The sequence below is a fragment of the Anneissia japonica genome, unplaced genomic scaffold, assembly GCF_011630105.1.
Source record: "Anneissia japonica isolate Jap-2015-1 unplaced genomic scaffold, ASM1163010v1 scaffold288194_len294098_cov161, whole genome shotgun sequence".
Classification (NCBI taxonomy): Eukaryota; Metazoa; Echinodermata; class Crinoidea; order Comatulida; family Comatulidae; genus Anneissia; species Anneissia japonica.
This window is the reverse complement of record NW_022756127.1, coordinates 248,386-274,607: the sequence shown is the minus strand read 5'-3', so window position 1 is coordinate 274,607 and position 26,222 is coordinate 248,386. Positions and strand designations below refer to the sequence as shown.

General features: G+C 34.8%; 3 protein-coding genes and 1 non-coding gene across 7 annotated transcripts in view; 2 read left to right on the top strand and 2 right to left on the bottom strand.

Annotated features, from left to right (window-relative positions):
• LOC117124096 (replication protein A 32 kDa subunit-like) overlaps positions 1-5,783 on the bottom strand; it is an 18,171-nt gene extending 12,388 nt beyond the window's left edge. The window contains exons 1-4 of the mRNA XM_033270238.1: positions 5,726-5,783; positions 3,572-3,654; positions 2,762-2,860; positions 2,179-2,292 (exon numbers count right to left, since the gene is read on the bottom strand). Of these exons, the coding sequence (XP_033126129.1) occupies positions 2,179-2,292; positions 2,762-2,860; positions 3,572-3,654; positions 5,726-5,759 (330 nt within the window). The 5' untranslated portion in view covers positions 5,760-5,783. The remainder of the gene's footprint in view (positions 1-2,178; positions 2,293-2,761; positions 2,861-3,571; positions 3,655-5,725) is intronic.
• Positions 5,784-6,416: 633 nt separating this feature from the next.
• Positions 6,417-13,179, top strand: LOC117124092 (ethylmalonyl-CoA decarboxylase-like). 2 transcript variants are annotated; one of them, XM_033270234.1, is made up of 3 exons: positions 6,417-6,435; positions 9,077-9,391; positions 10,765-13,179. In XM_033270234.1, the coding sequence occupies exons 2-3, from the start codon at positions 9,088-9,090 to the stop codon at positions 11,454-11,456; spliced, it is 996 nt and encodes a 331-aa protein (XP_033126125.1). In that variant the 5' UTR covers positions 6,417-6,435; positions 9,077-9,087; the 3' UTR covers positions 11,457-13,179. The 2 variants fall into 2 exon arrangements, with proteins under 2 accessions (XP_033126125.1, XP_033126124.1); XM_033270233.1 differs by lacking the exon at positions 6,417-6,435 and adding an exon at positions 6,611-6,800.
• A 1,512-nt stretch (positions 13,180-14,691) lies between these two features.
• LOC117124090 (RING finger protein nhl-1-like) lies at positions 14,692-18,115 on the bottom strand. Of its 3 annotated transcripts, none has more exons than XM_033270232.1 (2): positions 17,831-18,115; positions 14,692-16,938 (listed from the first exon to the last, which is right to left on the bottom strand). In XM_033270232.1, exon 2 carries the CDS (start codon positions 16,928-16,930, stop codon positions 14,951-14,953), a length of 1,980 nt encoding a protein of 659 aa, XP_033126123.1. In that variant the 5' UTR covers positions 16,931-16,938; positions 17,831-18,115; the 3' UTR covers positions 14,692-14,950. The 3 variants fall into 3 exon arrangements, with proteins under 3 accessions (XP_033126123.1, XP_033126121.1, XP_033126122.1); XM_033270230.1 differs by having other exon boundaries at positions 17,897-18,115; XM_033270231.1 differs by lacking the exon at positions 17,831-18,115 and adding an exon at positions 17,662-17,815.
• Positions 18,116-19,683: 1,568 nt separating this feature from the next.
• Positions 19,684-19,823, top strand: LOC117124110. Its single transcript, XR_004447930.1, has one exon. It is a non-coding gene; the product is annotated as a U4 spliceosomal RNA (small nuclear RNA).
• Positions 19,824-26,222: the final 6,399 nt, after the last annotated feature.

Here is a 26,222-nt window from a genome sequence, read left to right as displayed (position 1 = left end):
TCAAGATCTATACTGAATGATAAACTACAGCTTTATGTATTTGAAAGATTTTACCCACTCAGCTTCCAACTACTTAGTCACATGGTTTAATATACCCAATTTAGTGGTTGTTGAGAACTCTATTATGAAGCCAAATCATTGTTATTTTCAAATAAACAACTAAATGTCCTTAGAACCTTTCCCAGGCCCATGTCTTTTGTCATTTTAATTTTGTTTATTGAATATAACCAACTTTACAGTAAAAAGTTTGCTTAAAGATTATTGTAATATCATTGGTCACAGACCGACAAGTCGGTCTGTGACTAATTTGGTCACAGACCGACTAAAATTAATGTAATAAAAATATGAATAAATAAGTCCAAAAATTTAAATAATCTTGTCAGTGAATGTTAGCCTAATAGCTCCAATAGTTTTATGAATTTCACAATGGTTGAAAGCTACATGACTTAATAAACCTAAAAAATGTTGTTTTTTGGGTCACAGACCGACAAAAATATTAAGAAATATTTTTGCCCCGCCTTAATATTTTGTTGTAAATGAATATTACTTTTTGTCACAAAAACTAATAAAATATGTTAAGTTCTCCAATTTAAAATAAAAATGACTGGCATAAATGGCAGTTTGTTAGTTTCTAGAGGCTTTGAAAAAACATGACATTTTCATATTTTTTATATTTTCAAAATTATGTAATTTCAAATTCCTATATATTTTTATACATCCACACAAGAAAAGTTACATCAATGAATCCTAAAAATTCATTTTTTAAGCTTTAGTTTGATATAAAACTTGTTTACATTCCTCAAAGTTGAAAATTTGCTAAATCTGAAAAAAAGTCATGGAATTGCCCATTTATTTTTCGTAAAAAATATTTTCATCCAGTTTTTGAATTCTGTTAGCCTACAATAATTTTTCAACTTCAAGTGGGTAAATATATAATTTTTAATTTCTAAAATTTAATCTAAATCATATTAAACTCATATGTTGTTGGTAAACTGACCAATTGGCCATGTTTGTTTTGGTCACATGGACAACTTACCGCTGATTAACACCCCCTGGTTTACATTAATTTTCGTCGTGAATGAAGTATATTTTACGAACCAATCGAATGAAAATAATACTCAACAAAAAATCGTAGTCAACGAATAAACCAGTCGAATAATCCCATTAAATAATAATTATTATTTATTCTCATGGAAATTGGAAATTTAGGTTCAGCACTTGGGAACGCACGGCAGCAGCATTAAAGCGCCACCCTCTTTAACTACAACATGTACCAGATACTTAACCCACCTAACTGAAGATTATTTGAGGAGCTGAGCCTTCCAGACTCCAATTATAACTGACTCTAGCCTGGTCTGAACCTGGGTCTAAAGCGCAAAAAGCAGGAACATACCTCTCAGTCAACCACTCAGCACTAAGAAATTTTGTAAAAACATGAATAAATTTTATGATTGTAATAAATAAATTGTAGCAAATTCATCAGGCTCTCTTTGTTTTGAACCATAGGTTATAATAGGGCCTAGGATATTTGCTATAGGGACTCGATTGGACCTAAAACACAATATTTGGCATTCTTCTAAATAATTTTCTTTATTACGATTCACACACAATCAATCAATCAAAAAGTGGTCATGTCTTAACTGCATGTAGCATGTGAATATTTTTCTTAAAAGTAACGCATATCTATTCAATTTCAGAGAAATTGCAAGTTATTTTAAGAGTGCACACATTTTATTAAATATAATGTGGTTTGGGGAATTATCTTTAAAAACAATATTTATTTATTTGCAAATTATTGAACAGCCACAAAAGTTGTGAATTATGGGATTGAAACAATACAAACTTTTATAATAAAAGATTAGACAGAATTCCAAAAAAATCAATCAATTATGAAAAATGTGAATATTGTTTATTTTACTGGTTGGCACATAACAACTGTTGATTGGTTGTTATCCTGCTTTGTTTGTATCATCTAAAACTTGTCCAATCACCAGGTACACAGTCCAAGCATGCCCATATGATAAGACCCATATGTTGTAATTTCTTGTATCGTGAGTGTGCCTAAGTTTAATTCTAATTATTTTTAAACAATGTAAATAGAGCTAACTGTTACTACATCTTAAGTAGCCATTTTGAGTAAGATTGTTAATGCGCTTAGTAAATATTAATGAATCGTACCGTTGTGTCACTCCACTGTCGTATTTCCATTGTAGGTGCAGTCATGTCATCCAGTTCGTACAAAACACACGTAGCCTGGACTTCAATCCTTCTGACCAGTCCGATAACAGTCACCTATCAAAAAATATTTTAGAATTTACAGAAACTACCATTATCTATCCATCATTGTAACTAAGATGTAACAATGAAAAACCAGCCTTTCCATTTGCTATAAAACATATCTTTAAAAGTTAATCATGATGGCATCATTTTACCTTCAAATTTTATAAAGCCATGCCATAATTTTGTAATATAAAATGGTTTGATTGAAATGTTTGTTTGTTGTTTGTGTTTTAAACACAATCTAAAGGCCATTTCTTCAATGCGTATCATATATAATCGTTTTACATTATAAATTAAAATATATTGCATTTTATATTTAATTTCTGTCCTGTTATAGGTGTTTTACACTGTTGGATGCAATAAAGAAATAAAGATATCATGGAAAAAAAATTCTGTGTTTACTTAGCTCTACATCTGCACTAGAAAATGAAGCCATCGTTAAACATGACATAATACTTCCACACTTCAGATAATGACATACCTGATGAATGTTCACATCACCAATTCTAAAGTAATCGTCAACCTGTTCCGACATCTTTATTTGTGCAATTGTACATGGCATAAAATTCTTTGGTTTGTCCTACAAAAAAACGAATTTATGTCAATTTCATAAATAAAATGTCATTAACAAATGAGTATTGAAAAGTTTAATTACACTATAAAAATGACAAAGAATTTTTAAAATATAAAATATTTTTATGTAAAGTATTTATTATTTTTATAGTTAATTATAAAAAATACTAGCATCTATGTTCAATTTGTAAAGGATTACTGTATACTAAAGTTATTAGCAACATTTTATGAATAAAGACATAATAATAGTTTTGTATGAAAAAGTTTATTAATTTTATTGTTTATTCAAGGAAAAAATAAAAGCTTATGGGCATTAATTCAAATAAATACGGTATTTTATTAAAAACAAACTCTGAAATTACCCCAAACACACAAAATGATCTCTACTTCTATAAAAATTGTCCCAATTTTGACCACTTTTTAAAATAGTACTGTCTGCAATGAGGCAATATCTATGCTATTGTATCACAGATGGACAAAGTGCGGCCCGATTTTTTCACGGCCCATGAAAATGACATTTTTGGATAGAAAACACCTTGTTTTTTTATGGCCTACACCGATCATATGTAAAAAGTAATATTAAAAGTAAAGAAGTATAAAGCATTGCATGGAGGTTTTCGGAAGCATTAAAGTTTGGGTGTGGCCCTCTGTATTAAATCAAAAATTCTCTGTGGCCCTCCGGCCGATTTTTATGCCCACCCCTGCTAAATATATTTACCTGTTTCTGTGTACTTTGTGATGCATCAAATCCACCAGGGGAGTTGAAGTAGCCACCCGACTGAGTGCTTTGTCCAAATCCTCCTACAACATGATAAACACCATTTATTTATATTACTGTACTTTACTCAAAATTCTCAAAGCAGTAATGCCTAAACATATTACTTTTTTGTTAAGGACAGAACTAGGATTCTTAATTTCCAAATATACGAATATAAGCTCACAATGTGCCAATGGTCTGAGTTTCACAAGGAAGTGGATTCCACTGTTTTTTTTTGTTTTTTTTTAAAAACAAGGAAGAACCAGAACCAGAGGACATCCTTCCTAGTAAATGGTTTTGTAATGTCCCTTCAATGTAGAAAAGATTTTTTTTCACAAAGAATTATCAACATTTGCAACTGAAGATGTTTTATTGTACTATCTAGAAGCCCCCTAAGTGAACTGTTTCAAGACAAGTTTAGATTGATGTAGAGCTCCTGTATAAAGGCCACTGAGGCCATCCTTTCCCACTACAGTACTATCAAGTATGTATACAATACAATAATAATTACCAAGATTTACTGAGTTGCCTACTAAATTCAAAAAACAATTTGGGTGTGGACTTGTACTAAATATTACACCATCAACAATAAATAATGATGAATGAAAAAACTGATTCAACTTCTTGTTTTATAATAACTGGTGATGGTTCAAGTATGTCAGAGAGGGCACTGCTTGCACTCTAGTGGCATTTGCATTGCATATGTAGCTACAGGCATTCGCTATATGTGCAGAAGCTTGCAACAGTTCTGCTCTTTCCGTTGCAGGCCCTCCAGGTGGTGGTGACAGCACTGATCAGGGAATTGCAATTCCCCAATCCCCAGGCATGGGACCTCACCCCCCCCCCCTGCCTCCAGTTAACCTGCAGAAACCTTGCGGGAGACCCAAGCACAAATGAGAATAATGAGCTGGATGAGACATTCACATATCCGATAATACCAGAGGACAATGGTCTGCGGGAAAGGATGCAACAGCTTCAAAAAGACACAAATAGAGTGGCAACTACATCTTTGTGGCAGGTAATGAATGTTGCTGGCGTCTGGGCAAAATGGAACAAGGAATGGAGGCAGCTAAAGTAAGTTAATTTAAGGTTAAATCAAAGGAACAATGACTTGCTGTACTGGTTGAAAGTAGCAATCAAGAAATTTCACAGTTACTAACTAAACTTCCTTGAACATGTGCAAAATTCAATCTAGACTATAGAAAATTTAAATCCGCCAGTTGTTGAGAATAATATTAATAATACAGTACCGTAATATTTTTTCCAACCCAACTAAGAATTAGGTTGCTATCAAGTTATTGACAGGCTAAAAGTAGCAAGGTTGTTGTTCACATTTGTTTTATTATGAAGAGAGATTAACAGTAATGTAAATGGCTGAAATGGTTCTTTATAAAGCAAGATGCCACACCAATACAGACGGAAAACAAAAAAAAAACATTCAAAATTTTGCCGGCACTCAGTTGTAATGTTGAAAGGTTGTTAAAAATGCACACACAGGTGACACATCACTATACTATGAAAACTTATCTAAAAAGGTGTAAAATGATATGTGGAAGTTTCACCTTACCAACCAGTGTTGGCAAAAGTGGGGAGGAGGATATATTAAATTAAGTTAAAAGATTTTTGTAGTTTAATTTTTTGTTTGTGTTAAATTCTGTACACAAAATAAGTAAAGATCAAGAAATGACTAGTCCAATTAATGTTGCTTGATGTTTTCTGTTTATATTACCCTGTAGAAATGGCACTCAGATTTTTTTTCCCAATTTATTTTTCTAAATTTAGGCCCTAATGGAATTTATATCAATTCTAAATTGAAATATGCTATGTTCTCATGAAATTATGCATCGTTAATTCTACATATGCTACGGGGGTCCAAATTATGCCAAAAAAGCATACTGTAATTAGCCTAGCTAGGCCTGCTACGAATGGCCATTATGCTTTATGTGGTTAGTGTTATAACAACTCGGCAGGAAAGCAGGCTCACAGCGTGCAATTTTTAAACGATGGTGGCGGCGGGAATTCATGGCAGCATTTTAGTGGATAATACAATTTACCGTATCTTTTGCAAACGGAAGTTATGATATGGATGGTACCGTATCTCTAGCCACTGCATACTTTTTATGATTAAACTTGGATACTGTTCCAACATGCCATAGTGAACTACTGTAAATGATGCTGAACTTGAAGGTTAAAAAGGTAATGTTAAGACTAGTAAAGACAGCTCCGGAGCAATCATCACACAGTATCAAAAATACTCATAAAGTCACAGGTCTCTCTTCTTCACAAACACTCAACAACTGCACATTTTCGACACACGGATCCTGTCACGTATCATGGTAGAACTAGAAGAACTCCCTTGCCAGCCTAGGCACCCACACAAGCTTGGGCTTAGATAGGGCATAAACTACAATTCTCTATTACAAGACAGGTCTGCCTAGGCGCTTGCAAATGTGTCCTCATCATAACCTTCCCATTCCATCCATGCACATCGATCGATGATCGTGCTTCAATTCAATTTGCTTTCGATTGAATCACTATAAATTCAGCCTTTCGTGAGCAAAATAATACAATTCTTCAAATTATAGTAGCATGAGAAATATATGTATCTTAGCGTAGACTACCTTACCTCCGTCGTTTCCCCACATCACTATAATAATAATAATAATTATAATTTCAGTTAATCACAAGAAATCCTTGAAAATGAAGTGACGATTTCGCGCGAACACATTTGTTTTCGCGGGATGGTAGTTGCCAGGCGTTGTTTCATATTTTCTCTCAATTGCGAACTTTAGTAAGAATAATGTGAGGGGATACCGAATGGATAGGTAAAACATCTTCATTTAATTATCATAATTTGCATACATTATTTTAAATTGAACACAGTTTTTCACAGTTTCAAATAAGCATAGCGATTTGTTTTCCAAAGCAAGCACAATTTATGTAGGGGTGTATTTAATTATTATTTCTGTAAATTACGGACGGTCAAAGGTGACGACACACGGTTGCATAAAAAAATGAAACAATAACGGAATAACCTTGTAGTAGTAGGCCTAGGCTAGTAATCGTTTACGATACCCTGTCATTTCCATCACTTTTTGATTGGCTATGTCATCAGCATCAGTCCGTATAAATTTAATGTTTCTTTTCTAGGTTCCTCTTTCTAAACTCGAAATATATTGATATTTTAAACGTAAGTAAACACTATAAAGTAGGCCTAGGCCTATATTATGTTCTCTAGCTAGGGTAGGCGTAGGCCTAGGACGCCTGGCCTGCCTAGGGGGAAGGCCCTGCCTAGAGAGATCCCTAACGGCTACCCACTATCTACACTAAGCCTAGGCTAGGTACAGCCTGGCTCTAGACTGCCAACAAGTCTAGGTTGATTGAAGGGATGCTTCTGAGAGTGAGTGACTTAGAGTGTAGGCCCTACTAGGCAAGGCCTACCTAGATATTATAACTAGGCCTTAGGGCCTAGGCCTAGACGGGTAAATATTGGTATGGGCTAGGTCTAAGAAGGATGCTGATGCATGTAGGCCTAGCTAGACCTAGCTACCTTGTACTTTGTAGTTGTTGCTTCCAAAACATCCACTAGGGATTATGACTGGAAGGAAGTTCAACAAGAGTAAAGTATTATTTTGGTTTCTGGACAAAACGACAATAAACCAAAACGGCAGTAAGTCAAAACGGCAATGACCAAAACGGCAAAAAACCAAAACGGCAACACTTTTCGACCAGAACGGCAATAAAACAAAATGGGCAATAAGTCAAAACGGCAAGACCAAAACAATGCTAAAGAATTTATTTCATAAAATTAAAAACGCAAAAAAATAAACTAATTATAAACATTAAAGTGTACTACGATTAAATATGGTAAAAAAGAGGCTAAATAGCAGCAGCAATAATAATAATAATAATTATTATTATTATTATTATTATTGTTATTGTTATTGTTGTTATTATTATTATTATTGTTATTATTATTATTATTATTATTATTATTATTATTTTATCATTTTATTATTATATTATTATCATACAAATTCAATATTAAAAAGATTGGGGGAAACAATATAAAACCAGAAAAAATTTTAACAAACAAAACTTTCAAAATACAGACAAAATGAGGCTAAGCAATTTATGTCATAAAGGTAAAACATGCAAAATAATAATAAAAATAATAATAAACATTAAAAGTGGGAAAAACACCCCATGGCAATATTCGATTTGCCTATTGGGACAATTTCAAAATGATTTAGAAAATTATAAACTGCTAGTCTTGGCATTGATTTCGCTCCTTCGCCATTTTGGTTTATGCCGTTTTGGTACTTGTCATTGCCGTTTTGGTCTGTTGCCGTTTTATAGATATCGGTCACTTTCTGCTGTAGATTATTCCATCGGTACAACTTCAGGGAAAAATGATAGTTGAAACGGGGTTGAAGCACACCGGACTGTGACAGTGTTGAATTGTTGGTCATGGGTTCATCTGGGCCTTTTAGTTTTATGTTTGATATATATTTCTGGGTTGTTGTCCATTCTTCCATTAAGTATTTTGTGGAAGGATGTCAGTCATTGTACTAGTAATCTGTTTTCTATACTGTTCCAATTTACTTTTACTTTTTTTTACTGCTCCTTCAAACAAGGTTGCTGTCACTATATTAATCCCTAATTAACAACTTCCTGCTTGGACTAGGTAGGGCTAGTAAGGCCTAAATGAAAATTGTACAACAATCAAGATACTTGATTGAGCAGCGAGTATATTATCAAGATCCAAGATGCACATAAAAACCATGGGAAGCAAACACGTGTAAAATTTAATGATGAAAAACAATGCTGAAGAAATAAGCCGCGACTTTTACCTTGTTTTTGCGAAAACAATTTTTCCAAGAATCATCAGAGGAGGGCGAAAAAAAAAATTCTTATTTAGGAAATAGTTTTACCAGCCATAAACATCCAGATGGAGGGGAAAATAAAAATAAAATTTTATGGGTGAATGCAAACAATGTAGTAATGGGATGGTTAAATGCTTCAAATTTATAATTAGGAAGAAATATACTGGTACATATCTGATTTTCGTAGATTTCAAGGCAGTGGCGGGTGTAATAAAAATAAAGAAAATGTTTTGTTTTTTTTTCTGAAATTTCAATTTTTTATTGGCTTTGGGTGTGATAATTGGCCTAAAATATTATTTTTTTTGGTCAAAATTATTATTGGGTGGGCGGCGGATTCGCTATACAAGGTATAAAAAAAAGTCTCGCCTAAACAATAATTCGTGGAGCTGTTGAAAATTTTAACTTGATAAATAATTTATTTGGTTGCGTGCTGCCATGGTGAATTCCTAATCGCATTCAGTGAATGTATAATAATTATATAACATAATAGTCGGTATATCAAGGAATAACCAGGCCAATGTATTTTAAAGTTACACAAACTTAAAAACAAGATACATGTAACTTTGTTGCTTTCTTGCAGACATAACAATTATGTTTTCACGGGGTAAATTTTTGTGCCGGGCTTTTCCGGTGGTGAGGGCGGTCATACAACGTAGTTGCTACAAAGAAGGTGTAACTGCTGTGAATCTGAACGAGATGACGTCAAGCCAACAGATTCAACACTCAGAATTGAATGCACCAAAGGACAGTATGAGACCTCCGCTTTATATTGAGAGCACTCAACGGGTCACCCTGCAGGGGCTTGGAGGAGGGAGTGTGGAGCGAGAACTGAATAATGCCACTGGTGTTGCAGTGGTTACTTTTAACAATACTAAGAATGCTAATGCACTGTCAGGTAGGAAATGTACATAGTATGACTTTGAGTGGTGTGTTTATTATTGTTGATAAAACAATTGAAGTCCTAAATATTGATCATTATGCAATTTTCTTTCAAAATTCATGTTTTTTTTTGTAATAAACCTACAAGTATCTTAAAATGTTCTCACCGCAGCCCCAAACATGGTGGGGCTGAGGTGGGTGTCGACTCTTAAAGCCAAGAGAATTCCTAACAATGCATCTATTGTAGCACTATATTAGTGACATAAAATGGACCTCACTTTAAAAATGGTTGACCTAGCCTAGACATACACATTTTTTAATGCAGAAGCATTGAACAAGGCTTAGCCTCATCAAGCAAATCACACAATTATTTATTCTGTATTTTTTGCAAACCTTAAATAATAAACTCAGGGCCCCAATACTCCCGGAAATTAAAGGAATATCCTGGAAATTGGGACAGCCTCCCTCACTCCCGCAAGCAAGCTAGAATCTCCAGGAAATAACCTATATCACACAATTTCATAATATTTGCATGCTTTCACTGCTTTATTATCAATTGTCTCACAGACGTTTTTACCAATGTATATCACAATGTGCAGCATAATTAAATAAATGCTACGAAAGCTCATTAACCAGATCAGTGGCATGATTTCCCGGAATTGGCTTCTTCCAAATTGGGACCCCTGTAAACTGATTATGTTGAGTTACTTTAATACAAAAATACTTTAAAAGTGATAAGTTAAAGAAAAATATACCACATTTTCTAAACACAGCATTTTTTTTTGCAGTATTAGGTAATGCCAGTTCATTGGCACAGGGGATTATACATAATTAAACCCTGAATGTTGTTTCAAAATCCATATCCAGAGTTAACAGCTACAGTACAGTTGCCTAAATTGGTGGTAGCGACTATGTGTGTGCTAAGCCGTGAAGATCTCTAGGTCCACGGTTTAATTCCCATCTCTTCTTGTGGTTAGCTTGAGGGCTGAAATGCAAGCTTCAAAAGCACACCATCTTTTCAATGTTGATCGATGCTGGTTCGATCGGCATGCTCGCCTATGGTTCTGGTGGTTGAACAAGTCTACTCTTCTCGTAGGCCCAGTGTACACAAATGGCTCATGTGCATTTTATAGACCCCCCTCCCCCAGTACATCATACAGTCCCTGATAACCTACAGTTGTGGATCTTGAGGACCTTTGCAAGATGTACTTTCATAAACATAAAGAATACGACATTGACAAATTTTAAAAAAATCACAAAAAAAGAACATTAACATAAGCAACAAAATATTACTGTATAGTTTGTGTGTGCTCCACATCATCTGAAAAGGTCACAATACAAAATGTCTGATGATAATGACACTATTTTAATTTTTTTTTCTCAAACTAGGTTCAATGATGGTAGAACTTGCTGATGCTATTTCTGAACTTGAAAATTGGAGCACAGGAAAGGCTGTGGTCCTCCGTGGAAGCCCGGAAGGAAAGAACTTCTGTGCTGGTGCTGATCTGACTTCAATGCAGGAACTAAAGACAGCTCAGGCAGGCACGATGATGTGCCTCTTTATGCAGAACACATTATCACGTCTGCAGCGCCTTCCTCTGATCAGTGTTGCTGCCATTGATGGCAGAGCTATGGGTGGTGGAGCAGAGATTACCACAGCATGTGATTTCAGAATAATGACCGAAGATTCCATGATACAATTTGTACACAGGAAACTTGGTCTCTCACCAGGATGGGGCGGGGGCGCTAGACTTGTAAACATAGTTGGCCACAGGGAAGCATTAAAACTGTTGTGTAGTTCTAATCCCATGGATGCTGCAACTGCTCGAGCGATTGGCCTCTCTGATGAAACTGTTCCACAAACCAAAGATCCATTAATGGAAACTGTTGATTGGCTGACTCCTTTCGTTAACGCGCCATATCAAGTTGTTCAAGCGATAAAGAAAGTTGTTCTAGCTGGTTCAGAGCTTCCTCTTGATCAAGCAATGAAAAAAGAGAAAGACATTTTCTCAGGATTGTGGGCTGCTGATTTACAGTTGAAGATTATGGATAAGTATTTGAAACAAAAGCAGTTAAAATGAGAATAGTGGTTATCAAATCAATACATTTTAGAAATACAGGGTGTGATGTACATACAGGGCGTTATATATAATTGAGATTTCAATGGCCATTGCACAATTTTAAATAAGTGTGTTCTGTGGTAATTTGTTTTTTAGTTTTTATTATTTTGTGTTTAGAACACTTGCAATGTCTTTCCACCATCTATAATAACATATTAAATAAAGTGGTTTAAACAGTAAAACTCATTTATTTGATGCTCTAAGCACTATTTGTTTTAGTTGTTTATATTGTGTTTGTTTGTTGTGCTGATTTTTAGCCAGCCAAAGACAGCAACCATTTAGTTAATCGTGGTTGAGTAAAGTTTAGTACTTGTAACTCCTGGTCATAAATTGGACAGTTAAAGGGACAAAAGGGACAAAAGTGACAAAGTTTGACATTTAGCGTGTATTGCCTTCTTTAATGTACACATAGGACATATTGTACCCAGAACCAGTAGCTTTTAAAATCTCTTCTGAAAGACATTGCTACATAACATAAGGGGCTAGCCATGCCAAACCAGCTTTAGTGACAAAACAAGAAAATTTACTTTTTAATATATTCACATTCTCCACTTCATAAGTTTTAAAATGATAGGTTATTTACTGGAATCGTCTTAATATTGCCTAACTCATGAGTAAAAGTTTTACAGCATTTCTTTGCTGAAGTACAATACAGCCACATTCTTCAGTTTAAATTTTAGCGACAGTCCGCTGGGTTTTCCTACGCAAACTTCTCCTTAAGAATTGTCTTTTTTGGGGACAAAAATAAAACCTTATATGCTGTAGAAAATGCATGTATGTACATATTGACAACCAAAGAAAAGATGTAGTGTACTGTTAATGACGTCGCTAAAAAGTCGTCAGCGCATGCGGGAATGTTAAGTTCTCGTCGCCTGCGTTTTAGGACGCAATTTGACAAAATCTATGTTGTCCAGAGAATGTAGGGCGGTCACGCTTGAGTGAATCCATTTTAGCATCACATCATCGCGCAGTTCAAAAGCTCCCAAACATTTTGATCATGTTACAAAAGTTTAAGCGGAGCAAGTTTATTATCTTTCCCAGCATTCATCAAGATTATAATATGATTTTTTTTCCCTTCAAACATGATTTGCATTCCCTTTTTCTGTGGTGTTTATTGTTAGATATTCTATACAATAACTATTAAGTATTATTGAGCACTGTAGTATTACTTATTAGTTATGTCAATATTATAATTTGCTTTTATGGTATTCATTTAAATATAATGAACTGGTATGATAACACTAGTTACTCAGATACAGTTGAATATAAGTCAAATATTTAAATTTTAAGAATGAATGTGTGTTGTTGAGTATTTTATTCAGAGTTCATAATAGTTTATCAAAATGGCTTGTTTCCATTGGCAGAAACCCTCATGAATAAGTATTGTTTTATTCATAATCATGAATAAATTGACATCTAAAGAAAACAGAATTCAGATCTCTGGTTTCAATCGCTTATAGAGTTTGTTTAATAAATGCAGAATGAAACACATTGGCTCTTAGCCATTCGTATCGGTTGTTCAATGAAAATGTACTGAATATAAGATGAAAACTTAACACAATTGTCCCAGGCGTGCTTACTGTCTCCTTAAAATAGTGGAAATGAAATCAAGAAATGTTTTATATTTTGTATTTCCAAATTTATCTGTTGTAAAATCTGGAAAATAAACTGCTTAAGAATTCAATTAGGCAAAATAAATAAGTACTCTATACTTATTTACCGTCACCGCCTTCTCCTGATTTTTTGGCCCACCTGTTGTTTGTGTTTATTTTCAAAACAAATCGGCCGAGGAATTTGTAAACTACTGTACTCTAATTACAAATTTTAAAACAGCGAATTAACGAAACATTTATTTTATTGCATTGAAACAAATTGTGAAACTCAAAGCCAATTTTAAGAAAGAAACAATGGACAAATTAAAATCAAAGAATAACCACTACATAATAGAGGCTAAAAGCTTTAACGACTTATGGTACCAAGTCAAATCACCACTCTGACGTCTGAGCAGGTGATTTGTAGGCTAAAAATCGCTTAAGTCGTGTGAGCATGTTTAACCTTACGCCATTAATTTGTGATGAGATATAGTTACAGTAATGAACTTCATGATGACACAAGATAGAAGCAATTCCTTTTTTCACAAACTGACGCACGGAGATTCTTAGGTGTAGCCAAAGGGCTGATACAAAGTAAAGGAACGTTTGCCAGTTATTGGCCAGGATTTGTCATAATTTACAGATACAAGCATAATTTAAAATATATTAAAAGGCTTTTAGCTCATTAATGACGGTGCATCTCTTGGATTGCTAGTGTAGAGTTCAGTATAGTAATCATGAAAAGTCCTAAAGAATACACTTTTTACTGTTTTCGTTTAAACTACTTCATCTTTGATTTTCTCTTAAAATACTTTTTAAACAACTGGCCTATGTATAGAATATATACCACGTACGTTTAAAAATAGCTCCATTATATTAATATTGTATAAGTGGCAGATATAGACGTTCATGGGCCACGCCCTATCCTACCGACTAATTTAAATAGAAATTGCATATATTTTGTTACTAAAATATATACTTTGAACCACGCCTGTAACATTTCACTAGTCTCTTCCGTTTTTATATTTTGTTTTTTAGTTTTTGTTTTTTTTAACAATCTACTTCTTTAAAACGATTTTTCTTGGTCTAAGGCAGAATAAGACAATAATATTTCGTGTTGTTTTTAGAGTTTGCATTGTGTTGATGTATGTTTCGGTTCAATGGTCCTGTTGTTCGGCACATATTAATTGTCTCTTGACGTGCTTTAATTATTATGCTTAATTAAATCTCTTGCGGAACTGGAAACGTCCATAGAATGAAAGTCCTTCCAAAATGTAGGCCTACACCTCAGACACGGCCTTACGAGAACCAATCTTGGAATTATTGATATTTTCAAGCGGTTTTAGCAGAACCAAAAGTGGTGTACTGAACACAGTATGCCTACACCAGCTACACCTATAAACCAACCAGCCAAACATTCTTCACTTTAATTTTGAAATGAATGAATTGTGTCCATAGTCCTGTTGTGAAAATCCAAACAAACGACGATTTTTCCACATTGTATATTGAGCAGCCGAACTGTAGTTGGACCGGGTTCGAATAAATCAGTGTGGACAATACACATTTTCATCAAAGTTGATGCGAATAACGGTTTGAATGAAATCTATGAGTCATCATTGCAGGCAACATTGAGGTGACCACTTCTTATCAGTTTTTTAGGCTGCCTACAAGTTCGCCAAGTTGATTATAGGCTAGGTCTATAACAACGCTGTAGCGTTTCATGTAGATTAGTTTGTCATACGTGTGGAAACATACGCTATGTGGAAACAAATGTAGCCTACATTACTGTTTTCCCGGACCGAATGTTTGTGTTCAATTTGGTAAATTGAGATCAGAAATGCAACTCTTGCCTAGCACACGAACCTAAAACACTTGTATTCTTTTATTCCTTGAATCGCACACAACAATATTTCCTCCCCCCGTCATTACAACGCCCATTGGGTACTCAAGCTTTCCACTCTCCCTACCTTTCCCACCAAACGACGTTATGAATTTACCAGCTCTGTCGATCACCTGCAGACGATGATTCCCAGAGTCCACAACAATAAGGAAATAATCGTCCACTGCTACACCAGTGGGTTCTCTCATCTGGCCAAGTTCTATACCTTCACAACCAATCGAACAGAAGAACTTTCCAGATTGTTCAAATACCATGATACAATGTTTTAATAGATCGGTAACGATGAGTTTATCTTGGAATGTTGTCAAACTGGACGGATACTTAAATTCGCCATCACCCCAACCGTGGTGCCCAATATCTCTGATGACGACACCTCGCTGGTCAAGAACTTTGATACAGTAGTGATCTGGATCACAGGCGTAAATATTACATACATCATCACAATCCAAGCCTGTTGATTTGTAATTAAAGCTTTGAGATCGTTTGGTGCGACAAATGCCCATTTGATCTATTGGTTTACCTGTAGAGTCATACACCTGAATGAATAATGTAGCATCGACGACTAGAATCTGACCCTTTGAATTGGTGCAAATTCCATTTGGGTGCATCAATTGGCCTTTCTTCATGCCTTTACCCCCAAACATCTTCAAATGTTGTCCAGATGGGTTGAAGACGTGCACATAGTGATTTTCACTGTCGACTACAAAATATTTTCCTTGTGTTACTGCCACGTCATGGGGAACTCCCAAAACTCCCATTCCGAAAACTTTACTTGGCTCTCCTTTATTTTTGAGTGTCGATTCTCTTTGTTTTAGATTTATAGTCTGCTTGAGTTCCATATTAAATAAGTTTAACATCGCTGATGCACCCGGTGCAGTGCGTTTCTGGAAAGCGTCAGCATTGCCAGAGGGCCGTCTGTCTCTAGTTTTAGGTGGGGGAGGAATTTTCTGTCGTTCATTGGGTATGGTCGGGGGAAACGGTTGCGATGAAGATGATGTTGATGAGTTACGTCGATGCCTGTCCAGCTGACGTGGCTCTACACTACTGGAAGCTATCTCAAGATACCGTTCAGGATCTATACTTGCTATGGAATTAGGTCGTCTTGGTTTGGATTGAACAGGTGGTGCATTAACATTTACATCCGCTTGTTTTAGGGATGCTTTACTAGCATTACTCGATCTTGATTGGCCAACTTGAACCTTTCCAAATCCATTTTGCGCAGCCGATAATATATCTTTGCCGCTTTCCACATAGACAACCTTCTTAATTTCAGAGCTCAAGCTTTCTTGCATTTCACTGACTATTTTCCCATAGTCTGTACATTTTTTAAGGAGTTCAACTAACCTAGTTTCTTCGATATGTCCGCTTGGAATATCTTTGTTAAAATTTTGAATTTTAGATACCTTATCGTGAAATGTCTTTTGTTTAGTCTTTAGGGATTCAATCTCGTTACGCACGTGACTATCGATCTGTGCGAAAAGCTCCTTTTCACGTTGTTTCAACTCTTCACCAAGCTGTTTAAAACTTTTCTGAATTTCACTTTTCGCAAGTTCAGCCCTACTGTTCAACTGTCTCCTCTGTCGCACCATTTTCGAAAATTCGTCTACCTCCTTCATTAGTTCACTTGTTCTCTTCACTAAGCATTTCCTAAGGTCATTGTTTCCGCGAAGATAACTCGAGGCAGACTGTGACTTCAGCTCCACTAAACTGGTAATCGTGACGTTGCTCGGGAGTCCTTTGACGCCATCTGCAGGCAGAGTGTGCTGAGTTCGGCACTCGGGACATTTCAAACGAGGTGGTTTCCGATCACTCTGTAGTTGCTGCATACATTCCAGGCAGAATGTATGGTAACATGGTAGGCCTTTGGGAAGATGGAACTCCTCGTCATACTGCTCGAAGCAGAGGGAACATTCCAGGAGCATTGCTATGTTATCTTCAGACATCGTTCGGCCTGTTTAAAACAAAAACAAAAGTATAAATAATTGAATGGATATTAAAAATCTATTTGAATATTATTTTGTATTATATTTTCATCTCAGATTCAGGATTTCGACACCAATATTTCAAAATATAGAGCAGTGTCTGGAGGCGCCCGGATAGAAATGCGGACATAGAATGGGGAAGGGGAGGTCTGGCCCAAAACAAGTTACTTAAAGGATTCCCTGAGAAATTGTCTTCAGTATTCTGAGAGATTTAATGGTTGAAACTTTCTATTTTTCAGTCATTTCAGTCATTATTACACGTTTCTTCGGATGGACAGAGATTAATATTATCTAACTGTAAAGAGATTTCACAATTACACACTAGAAACATACCCTCTTTTATCCAACTGCTTAATGCTTAAGTGGACTAGATTGGATAAATTGTAAGACAAATCTTGCTATGTTACTGTAATATAATTTCCTCGTGTAAAACATATTATAAAGACTAATACAATATTAAATTTAGTGTTTGACGTGGCAGTAGGATTGTACCATTGACTTGGTTTTATCGCATTCTGGTACGGGAAAAGCACTTAAAGATGTAAGACACGGTTAAAGGAAGCATGACTGTCAGAATAACAGGAGGTCACACCTTAATCGCTAATTACACTCAATTCTAGACAATGCAACAAATCAATTTCAATATTCTTATAATCATTAATGGGGCAGTCAGAAAAAATATATGTACATACTGTATTTTATAGATATGTCCGTATGAAATTGACTATATGAACAACTTGTATTCTCTTTTCGCTCGACACCGTAACAAATATTTCATTATACCTCTTTGTATTTGATCGTCTGTATGATTTCTTGTACAAAATATAAAAAAAACGTTTAGTACCGAATCAACCAAATCACCTTTTAGTGAACAAACACTATAGAATATAAGGCTACAAAACGAAACTGTCTACCGTCTTGGCCTACCTGCAATATCTATAGACTTGGAGTCAGCTGTACCTCAAGTGACGGCCTTGCCTTCGTGACTCAGCAAAGTGTTTGATTTTGATGTATGCCTATGTATTTAAAATACATTAATGCGACCTAGGTAAGGGAATAGTTCATCTTTACTTTAGGCGTGTTTTGTTGTCTGCTACTCGGACCTGAAGGTTGATAATGGAGTGCATTCGTGATTTCGATTGTTGAATGGTTGACGGATTTAGTATAAAAGCATCACTTTGTTGGTGACGTTGGCAAGAAGGATTCAATTCAATGGGTATTTATTCACCTTGAATGAGTGGTCTTATGAACTCTGCCCTACACTGGATTTGGCCTACATGTTTTTAGAGTAATATGAATCATCCTAATAATGAATGCTTTGATTTGATTTTGTTGGCTTTATAAACAACAAACTGAAATAAAACATTTATAATGGATTGTAGTACAGCAAAACAAATTCATTTGGATCCATAATTTAGCAAACCTCTTAAATTGAAAAGGAACAATATTTACAAACAAAATATTTTTTTGTTTGTATTGCTCAAAATCCAACAGTAACGAAAGTTTCCAATTAGAGTATTGAAATAAAAATAAACTATATACAAATAACAAACAAACAAATAAACGTACAAATATAAAAAGAGTTACATATATGATCCATTATCCAGACAAAGCTGATTGTCATGCAGACATACCGTACCACTTGGTGAAAAATAGGTCAATTACAGTAATATTGCCAGCCAGGCGGTCGGAACTATTCCAAAATCCCGCCACTAATGTGTTTTTGTTTTGTTTTTTTTAATTTATTTATTGTATCCAACAGTGTAAAATACAAATAACAGGATGGAAATAAAATATAAAATACAATTTATTATCATAATATAAAATGGAAAACAATTATATAAAAGCAATATAAAGAAAGAATAACAATAAATATCAATAAAAACAATACAGGGATAATAATAATGACAAAAACTCGCAATAAAATTAAACAAGGTCGACAATAACACACTTAAATTGGTTGAAACTACAAAGAAAAATATCAAGATTATCGTTTTTAGAAAGACAAGAATTTTAAGCTAAAAAAAGACGACAAAACAAACCTTTTTCTTCTAGATAATTGACACGGTATTTGACATTAAGAGCCTTTGGGGTTCCTGCACTTTATAAAAAAATTTAATAAAGCAATGTAAAGATAGAAATCTGGAATGATAGTATGATTCTCTGGTTCTGGTGGGTAAAGCCGACCCCTAAGGACACCAGAAGTGCAAGTGTATACCAGGAGGAGTAGAAATGTGTCGAATAGGCCAAACAGGAAAGGTCCACCACCGCAGTTTATATATTATTATAATATTGCACATTATAATCTAAAATTGTTAATAACTTAAAAATAATAAATTATATGCTATATGGCCCTATGCCTAGTTGTAAAAATTGTCACTCAAAGCATTATCATAAAGGGTAAAAATCATTAGTGAACAAATCGACATAATATGCATGCATAACCTGACTTTTTGCAATAGACATGGCGCGCTTTATTTTTCATGAATATTCATTAGCACACTTTTTTGCGGAATAAAAATAAATAAATTATTTTACATCTATTTGAATTTAAGAAAATAATAATGCAAATCTTATTTACTGTAAACGCAATTACTACTTGAAAAGAAATGTAGAATATGAATTTTTTAACTGAAAATTAATGTTTGGAAATGACACCAGTATTTAGTGAGTACTTGTGTAAAATATATACCTAACTTTTAGGAAGTTTGGTTATCTTTGCGCAGAGGCGATATCATAGCCAATGAGGTTTATCCGAGGCGTGATTATTGCTAGTTGAAAACTTATCCCAATACCCCGCACGAGCGGCGTGAAATATCGTTGCTTGATGCAATTTGTGACCGTTCTTCGGAACGCATAATAATTCAAAATTAGAAATTAGTTAACTTTAAACTGGTGAGGCCGTAAGTCAATGTCGTTCAGTAATACGGGTAACATATGCTTAGAAACATTGGGCGTGTTCTTTAGAAGAGATGACTTGTGGCCGAGTTGACTTGTGGCCGAGTTGACTTGTGGCCGAGTAGAACGTAGCCAAACTTTTTGTGGCCGAGTTGACTTGTGGCCGAGTTAACTTGTGGCCGAGTTGACTTGTGGCCAAGTTGACTTGTGGCCGAGTTGACTGTGGCCGAGTTGACTTGTGGCCGAGTTGGATCGAATTCGGACAGACTACCCTAGCTAGGCCCAGAGAACGGTAGCCTAGAGCCGCTAGCTAGAGCATAGCCACTTTGCAGAGACAATGCTATATTGTTTACTACTAACTAGGCCCTAGTAGGCTACTTAAATAACTTCCAGACTAATTCCTGGTGGGGAGTGGGGTGCCCAGGCTGCCAGATTAGTCTCCCACAAACAACAATGGTTGAGCATGATGGCCTTTCTTGTTCCAAATCAAATTCCTTGTTGAATGTAGGCAAATGAGCTTCATAATAATTTAAGCATAGGCTAGCCACCCAACAAGGTCAGGACTTGAATTTAAGAAGAGCTGCTATGTTGATGTTCTCTTTTTTTTGGGGTTAATAGTTGCATCTTTGAATTTGGTCATCTTAATTTTTTTTTTTCAGCTCAACAAGCAACAGAATCATCAGTGCTAAAGACCATGCTTCAGTTCAGATAAATATTGCTGAGGTGAGTGTTTCTCAGTAGTGGAGTGATACAGTCAAGTAAATTTTATTGTATTGGTCCTAAATATTTTAAAGATGTTCAGTCTACACTTTAATTGTATAGAACATAGAAGGAAATAACAACCAATCACAGTTAAGTTAAAACTAACTATCTTAAACATCTCCAATGTGTTTTTTTTATACGTCATGGCTAGAGATACGGTACCGTATCGGAACTTCCGATTGCTAAAGGTACGGTAAATGATATTACGTCATGATTAGCCAATAGAAATGACCGACTCGATTTTGGCTTTTTTTGCAAAGTTGACGTCGCGATCATGAGAAACGTGTGGCGCGAACAGTTACGATCAAATTTATGTCATAATAGGCCCATTTCATGTATTTCGATTGGGGCTTATCACAATGTTTGGGTTAAAAGTCCTTTCTGTTATTCTTGTGTATTTTATGGTCTACCATAGAGAATGGTCTACTTCTTAGGCCTAGGGCACAGGGAGAATACCCGCCTAGGGGCCGATGCTTATTATAGGCGTACAACTAGGCTAGGCTTTGGCCTAGTACTGTAGTGCTAATACTAGGGGCCTAGCCTAAGCCTATAGAATAGTAGGCACTAGTTATTATTGCTGATTGAAATAGCCAACCAAGCAACATGACGATTATAATTATCAGTGAGAGTAAACAGGGAATTAGTATGCACAGTAGTAGGGGCCCGGTAGCAAGGCCTAGGCCTGGCTTCTACTATTAAAATAGTTTACTCAGTCGCTTGATGTTGCCAAATCTAGCAAAACTGCTATCCTTTTTATTTGCTATAGGGCCTCGGGCTACAGAATATTAATTACAGCTAGTCAAAACACCCGCGAACGAATGAAATTTCTTATCTTCGATCGTTGCTAAAACCTAAAACACACACTCACTATTCTTGCAGCAGCAGTGCACTGAATGACGTCACGCATGCATTTACGTTTCTATTGGCTAATCATGGCGTAATATTATTTACCGTACCTTTAGCAATCGGAAGTTTTTCGATATGGTACCGTATCTCTAGCCACGGCGTTTTTTATACAAGTCATCAACTATCCGTTACCAAGTGTTGTAGGGTGTGACATCACCCTAATCAGTTAAATGCATGGTATTTGATTACTACCGATTACCACCAATCAGAAAAAGTGTAAATGAAATAAAATATAATTTATTACATTTTCTTGCATATTTCATAAAAATGAGCATAGAAAACTGTGAAATTTGCAGGCTACCTATTTGATTGTCATTGAAAGGTCTGTCCACATTATCAAATTTTGTTGTGATAAAATTGTGTGCCCATATATGGGAATGATGATCTCATGCTACACCCAAATATGGACATATCACATTTATTTGTCACATAAAATGACAGAGTTTAACAACTCTCAGTATTCACACTGCTGGAGTAATTATTTATATGTGCACAATATATTCTTTCTCTTTAGGTTGATCCAACCACTGGTATGTACACCGGCACATTCAAGACGTATGCTATCTGTGGTGCCATCAGACGAATGGTAAGAATGAAAGTTGAGGGCTCTCTATACTGATACGTTTGTTAAATGGCATAGTTTGTTGGTATCAAGTGATCGATATGCAATTGATGTTCAGATACTTTTTAATTGTATCTTACCATTAGATTATACTTTTTGTTTATTTGAGGTGTATTGACCCCTGAAAATTACAAAAAAAAATCATAAAGTATAGTTTTGAAATTTACTTGATCATTTTGCAGTAACATACAATTTATTAACTTGAGCATAGAAAATTGAATTTTAAAAAGTGTACCCTGATTGTGATACTGGATAATGATAAAAATAATAAAAACGCTTTCAGTGAATGGCATCGTTTTTTTTTTTTCACTTTTCGTATTGAAATTACGGTAAACATTGTTTAAATACTGTACTCTATGTTCAATATTGAATAATGTATAGGGCTACTAACAAACATGTGATGTGTAACATTTTATTTTGGTTTTGTATTTAACAATAAAAATGATGTTGATGGTACAGTAATTATATTAAAATACTTGTCTTTAGGGTGAATCCGATGACTCCCTGATAAAGCTGTCAAAAGATGATAATGTAATAGCAAGGTAAGGCTTAATGAATATCACTTGGCACATTTGAGGCTTGTTTTGGCAAAATGTCACACAGGCCAGTATTGAGTAAATAATAACTTGAAAAATGGCCTAAAAAATTCACTGTAAATCAGTTATCAAAATATTATATTATATTTGACTTCCATTGAAATAATAACAAGAAACAAGAAATTCTAGTAAGATTACATGTCAACAGGTGCAAGCATCTCTATACTGACGCGTTCTCATAATGCACATGACCCAATGGCATAAAATTGATCGTGTCCCAAGTCTTAGATCTAGAAATGGTCAACAAACTGTTTATTTAATGTTTTTGTAGTAGTTGATTCCATTAAACGATGTATGCACAAATAACTTTTGAATGCAATTGCCCAAAATCATATGTATCATAAATATCAGTGTTGTACATTCACTACCCAGTTACTAAGGCTTGAAACATCCAATTTCATTCAATGATCCCTCATTTTAAAGATAATACAAGTATCTGAGAATTCCAATAACTTTGATTTCAATTTTTGCTACAACTTTTTTGTCACAACATGCCTTGTTTATGTTCATTTGTATCTCAAATGATTAAGGTGGATCCAATATGCCTTCATAGGAACTTTTTTTTGCTTTGTATGCACAGCATCCCTTTTGCTTCATAAACACTGCTTTGTGTTCATTCATTCCTTCATGTGAATTCATAATCACAGGTGTTAATGTAGCTTTCTTTAGTGAATAATGGATTCTAGTTTCTGTTATCAGTTGACTAGAACAGTCGTAGCAGGGTCACCAGCACGCGTGTTAACAGCATGACCTACATTGCAGACAATGCCTTTTGTATCACAAGCAATTGCCTTTGCTATTGCCCTTTGCTGTTGCTTTGTAAGTGGCGTCTCTTACTCTATGACGAATCCATCAATAATTCTTTTTTACTTAACTCGTGAAAAATCTCTTTTGTGTCACAAGCAATTCCATAAGCACTAACCTTGCCTCATGAGCACCGATGTCTCTTCATGAGCATTTTCCTTCTGCTACATGAACATTTTCTTTTACTCCTTAAGCACCTTTATTCATGAGTATCACTTTTTGCTCCATAAGCACCCATTATCTTACATGAATACTCCACTTGCCTAATATGGCACCACATTTCCCCTTGAGCATCGCCCTTTTAATTATCTAAATTCACCATTTATAAAATGTAATTCTTTTTTTTTTCTTATTTCTTTCACAGCAACTATTAAGACCGATACAGCGCCCTCTATTTGCTCAAGAATGTGGTTGAAAAATTCTCAATTTACTTTGGTTAAACAATCTTTCGTTTGGCTTGAGATGATGATACAACTGTTTTCCATCGTTCATCTAGTAACATTCTAGCATTCAAATGTAGATGTGGCAAGCCTGTACTTGTACAATATTGGATTGCAAATAAATTTATGTAATCTTAAAAAATTTGTTGAGAGCTTTTGTGGTCTTGTTTTTCCATGTCATGATTATTGACAAATTGCGTAATATAATATTTAATTATTCATCGATCTTGGTCACACAAGAAGACGTTGTGTCCCACTATAATCCGTACTCAGGAATTCCTGTCATTACAGTTTTTAGAATTATCTTCTCTCTTTATGTTTTTATCTCGCATAATGTTACTTGAAAATTCTTGGCCAATGGGCAGTGTTGTTAATAAGCATCACATTGAAACACAGTACTGATGTTAAAGACAGACCCTGAAGAGGAAAAATGCTGTTCAGCTGACACAAAAAAAAAAAACAAACATGTTTGACGAGAAAATCTGAAACAGTTAGATACAGATTTCTGAATATTTCAAACAGGGAAATAGATGAGTAACCACCCTTTTTCCACCTCCTCCCCCAATTTCTAAATATTCAAAAATATGCACTTTGAGGTTGGGAAACCAAACTGTTTGCGCTGCACAAAACCACTTCCTATTAATAGTAATACTGTAATATATTGGTTCTCTAACAGGAAATCGGAAATTTGGGCTGTGGACACACAGCAGTGTGCTCGGTGCAACGTCATCCAGCTTTACTACGTAACAGACACATACAGATACAAACATTGTTCTTAACTCGCCTAACTCTGAATATGCTGAATATGAGGGTTATTCGAGGAGCCAAGCGATCAGACCAGGGTCTTCAGCAATTCAAGCAGGAACAATACCTCTTGGCCAACCGCTCAGCTCTGATGACCGGAGCCTGGCTTTAAAATCTAAAACAGTGCAACGGTTTATAAGGATCACATTTTTTTAATTGCTATAAAAGTACTACCTTGTTTAAATATAAAAATCTATTAAAACAAACATTAACTAAGTAGTGTACAAGTAACCTTTAGCAGGTTATTATAAGGGGACCTACATAATTTGGAAAATAAAGAGACTCGAACTCCATTATTCGAATTGTTTATACAAGATTAAACAATTCTTGAGCTGTTGAGAAAATAATATTATATATTTGTACTGTCAATTTAAAAAAAAGTTAATACTGAAATAGAGATAATAATACAAAAGATTGTTTCTTATGTTCCAGTGTGTACAAACAATTGAAACCTAAATGATTCTACTAACAGTAATACGGTGATGATGTGCACATTTTCAAGTTTATAATTTACCGTAATTATTGTATACATTGCAAACATAATTTTATACTGTACAGTATTTACATACTGTATTTTATTGTTTATTAGCAACAGTATTAAAATGCCCAAATTTTGCTGCACTGCGAGTATTTTTTATTTTGCTGCCCTCTCACGACAACAAATATAATAGTATGCTGAACATTCAAAAATTGCTTTAGTTTTTTTAATCTTTCGAAATAAACCTACTAAATAATAGTAATAATTCACTTATCTAATAAAATATTAATTCATATAATTTAATTATTATCTGTCGTTGATAATACAGTAATAAAAAAAGCAATAAATTTGTTTTTCTGATGCTTAAAATTTCTTTTTCTGCTATACATATTTAATTTTGGTAATGACCATTCGTTTATTCATAATTTTGCCTAATGACAATATATTGCCAATATTTAAATATATCTCTCTTTTACAAGATGAACATATAGGCTCATACCTACGACGATTTACATAAACTAAGAAGAATAACTATCAGTAAATAATATACAAAGAATAAAACTCGTAAAGACATCACGTAAGGCTAAGTTCAATAATCGAATGCAGGGTAGTAAAATGAACTAGCGAGTGACTTGTACATAAAACACCTTGTAGTTTATTTCGCCTTAGAAAATATACTGTAGTAGGCCTGTAAACCAATGAAAACGATGCAGAGATGGTCTAATGCTATGCAAAGGGCCTAATGAATAGATATTGAACATGTAATTATTATATAAAAATTCGAAATAGTGACGCGAGTCTTGCATTTGGGGGCTGAGGTGAATTGAGGGAGACTCGATGATAAACGTGAGGGATGCTAGCTCGCAAAATATGGTAGTAGGCCAATGAGGTGATTTGTATTTAAGAGAACGATTATATTTGCTTCGAACAATTTAAATGGGTG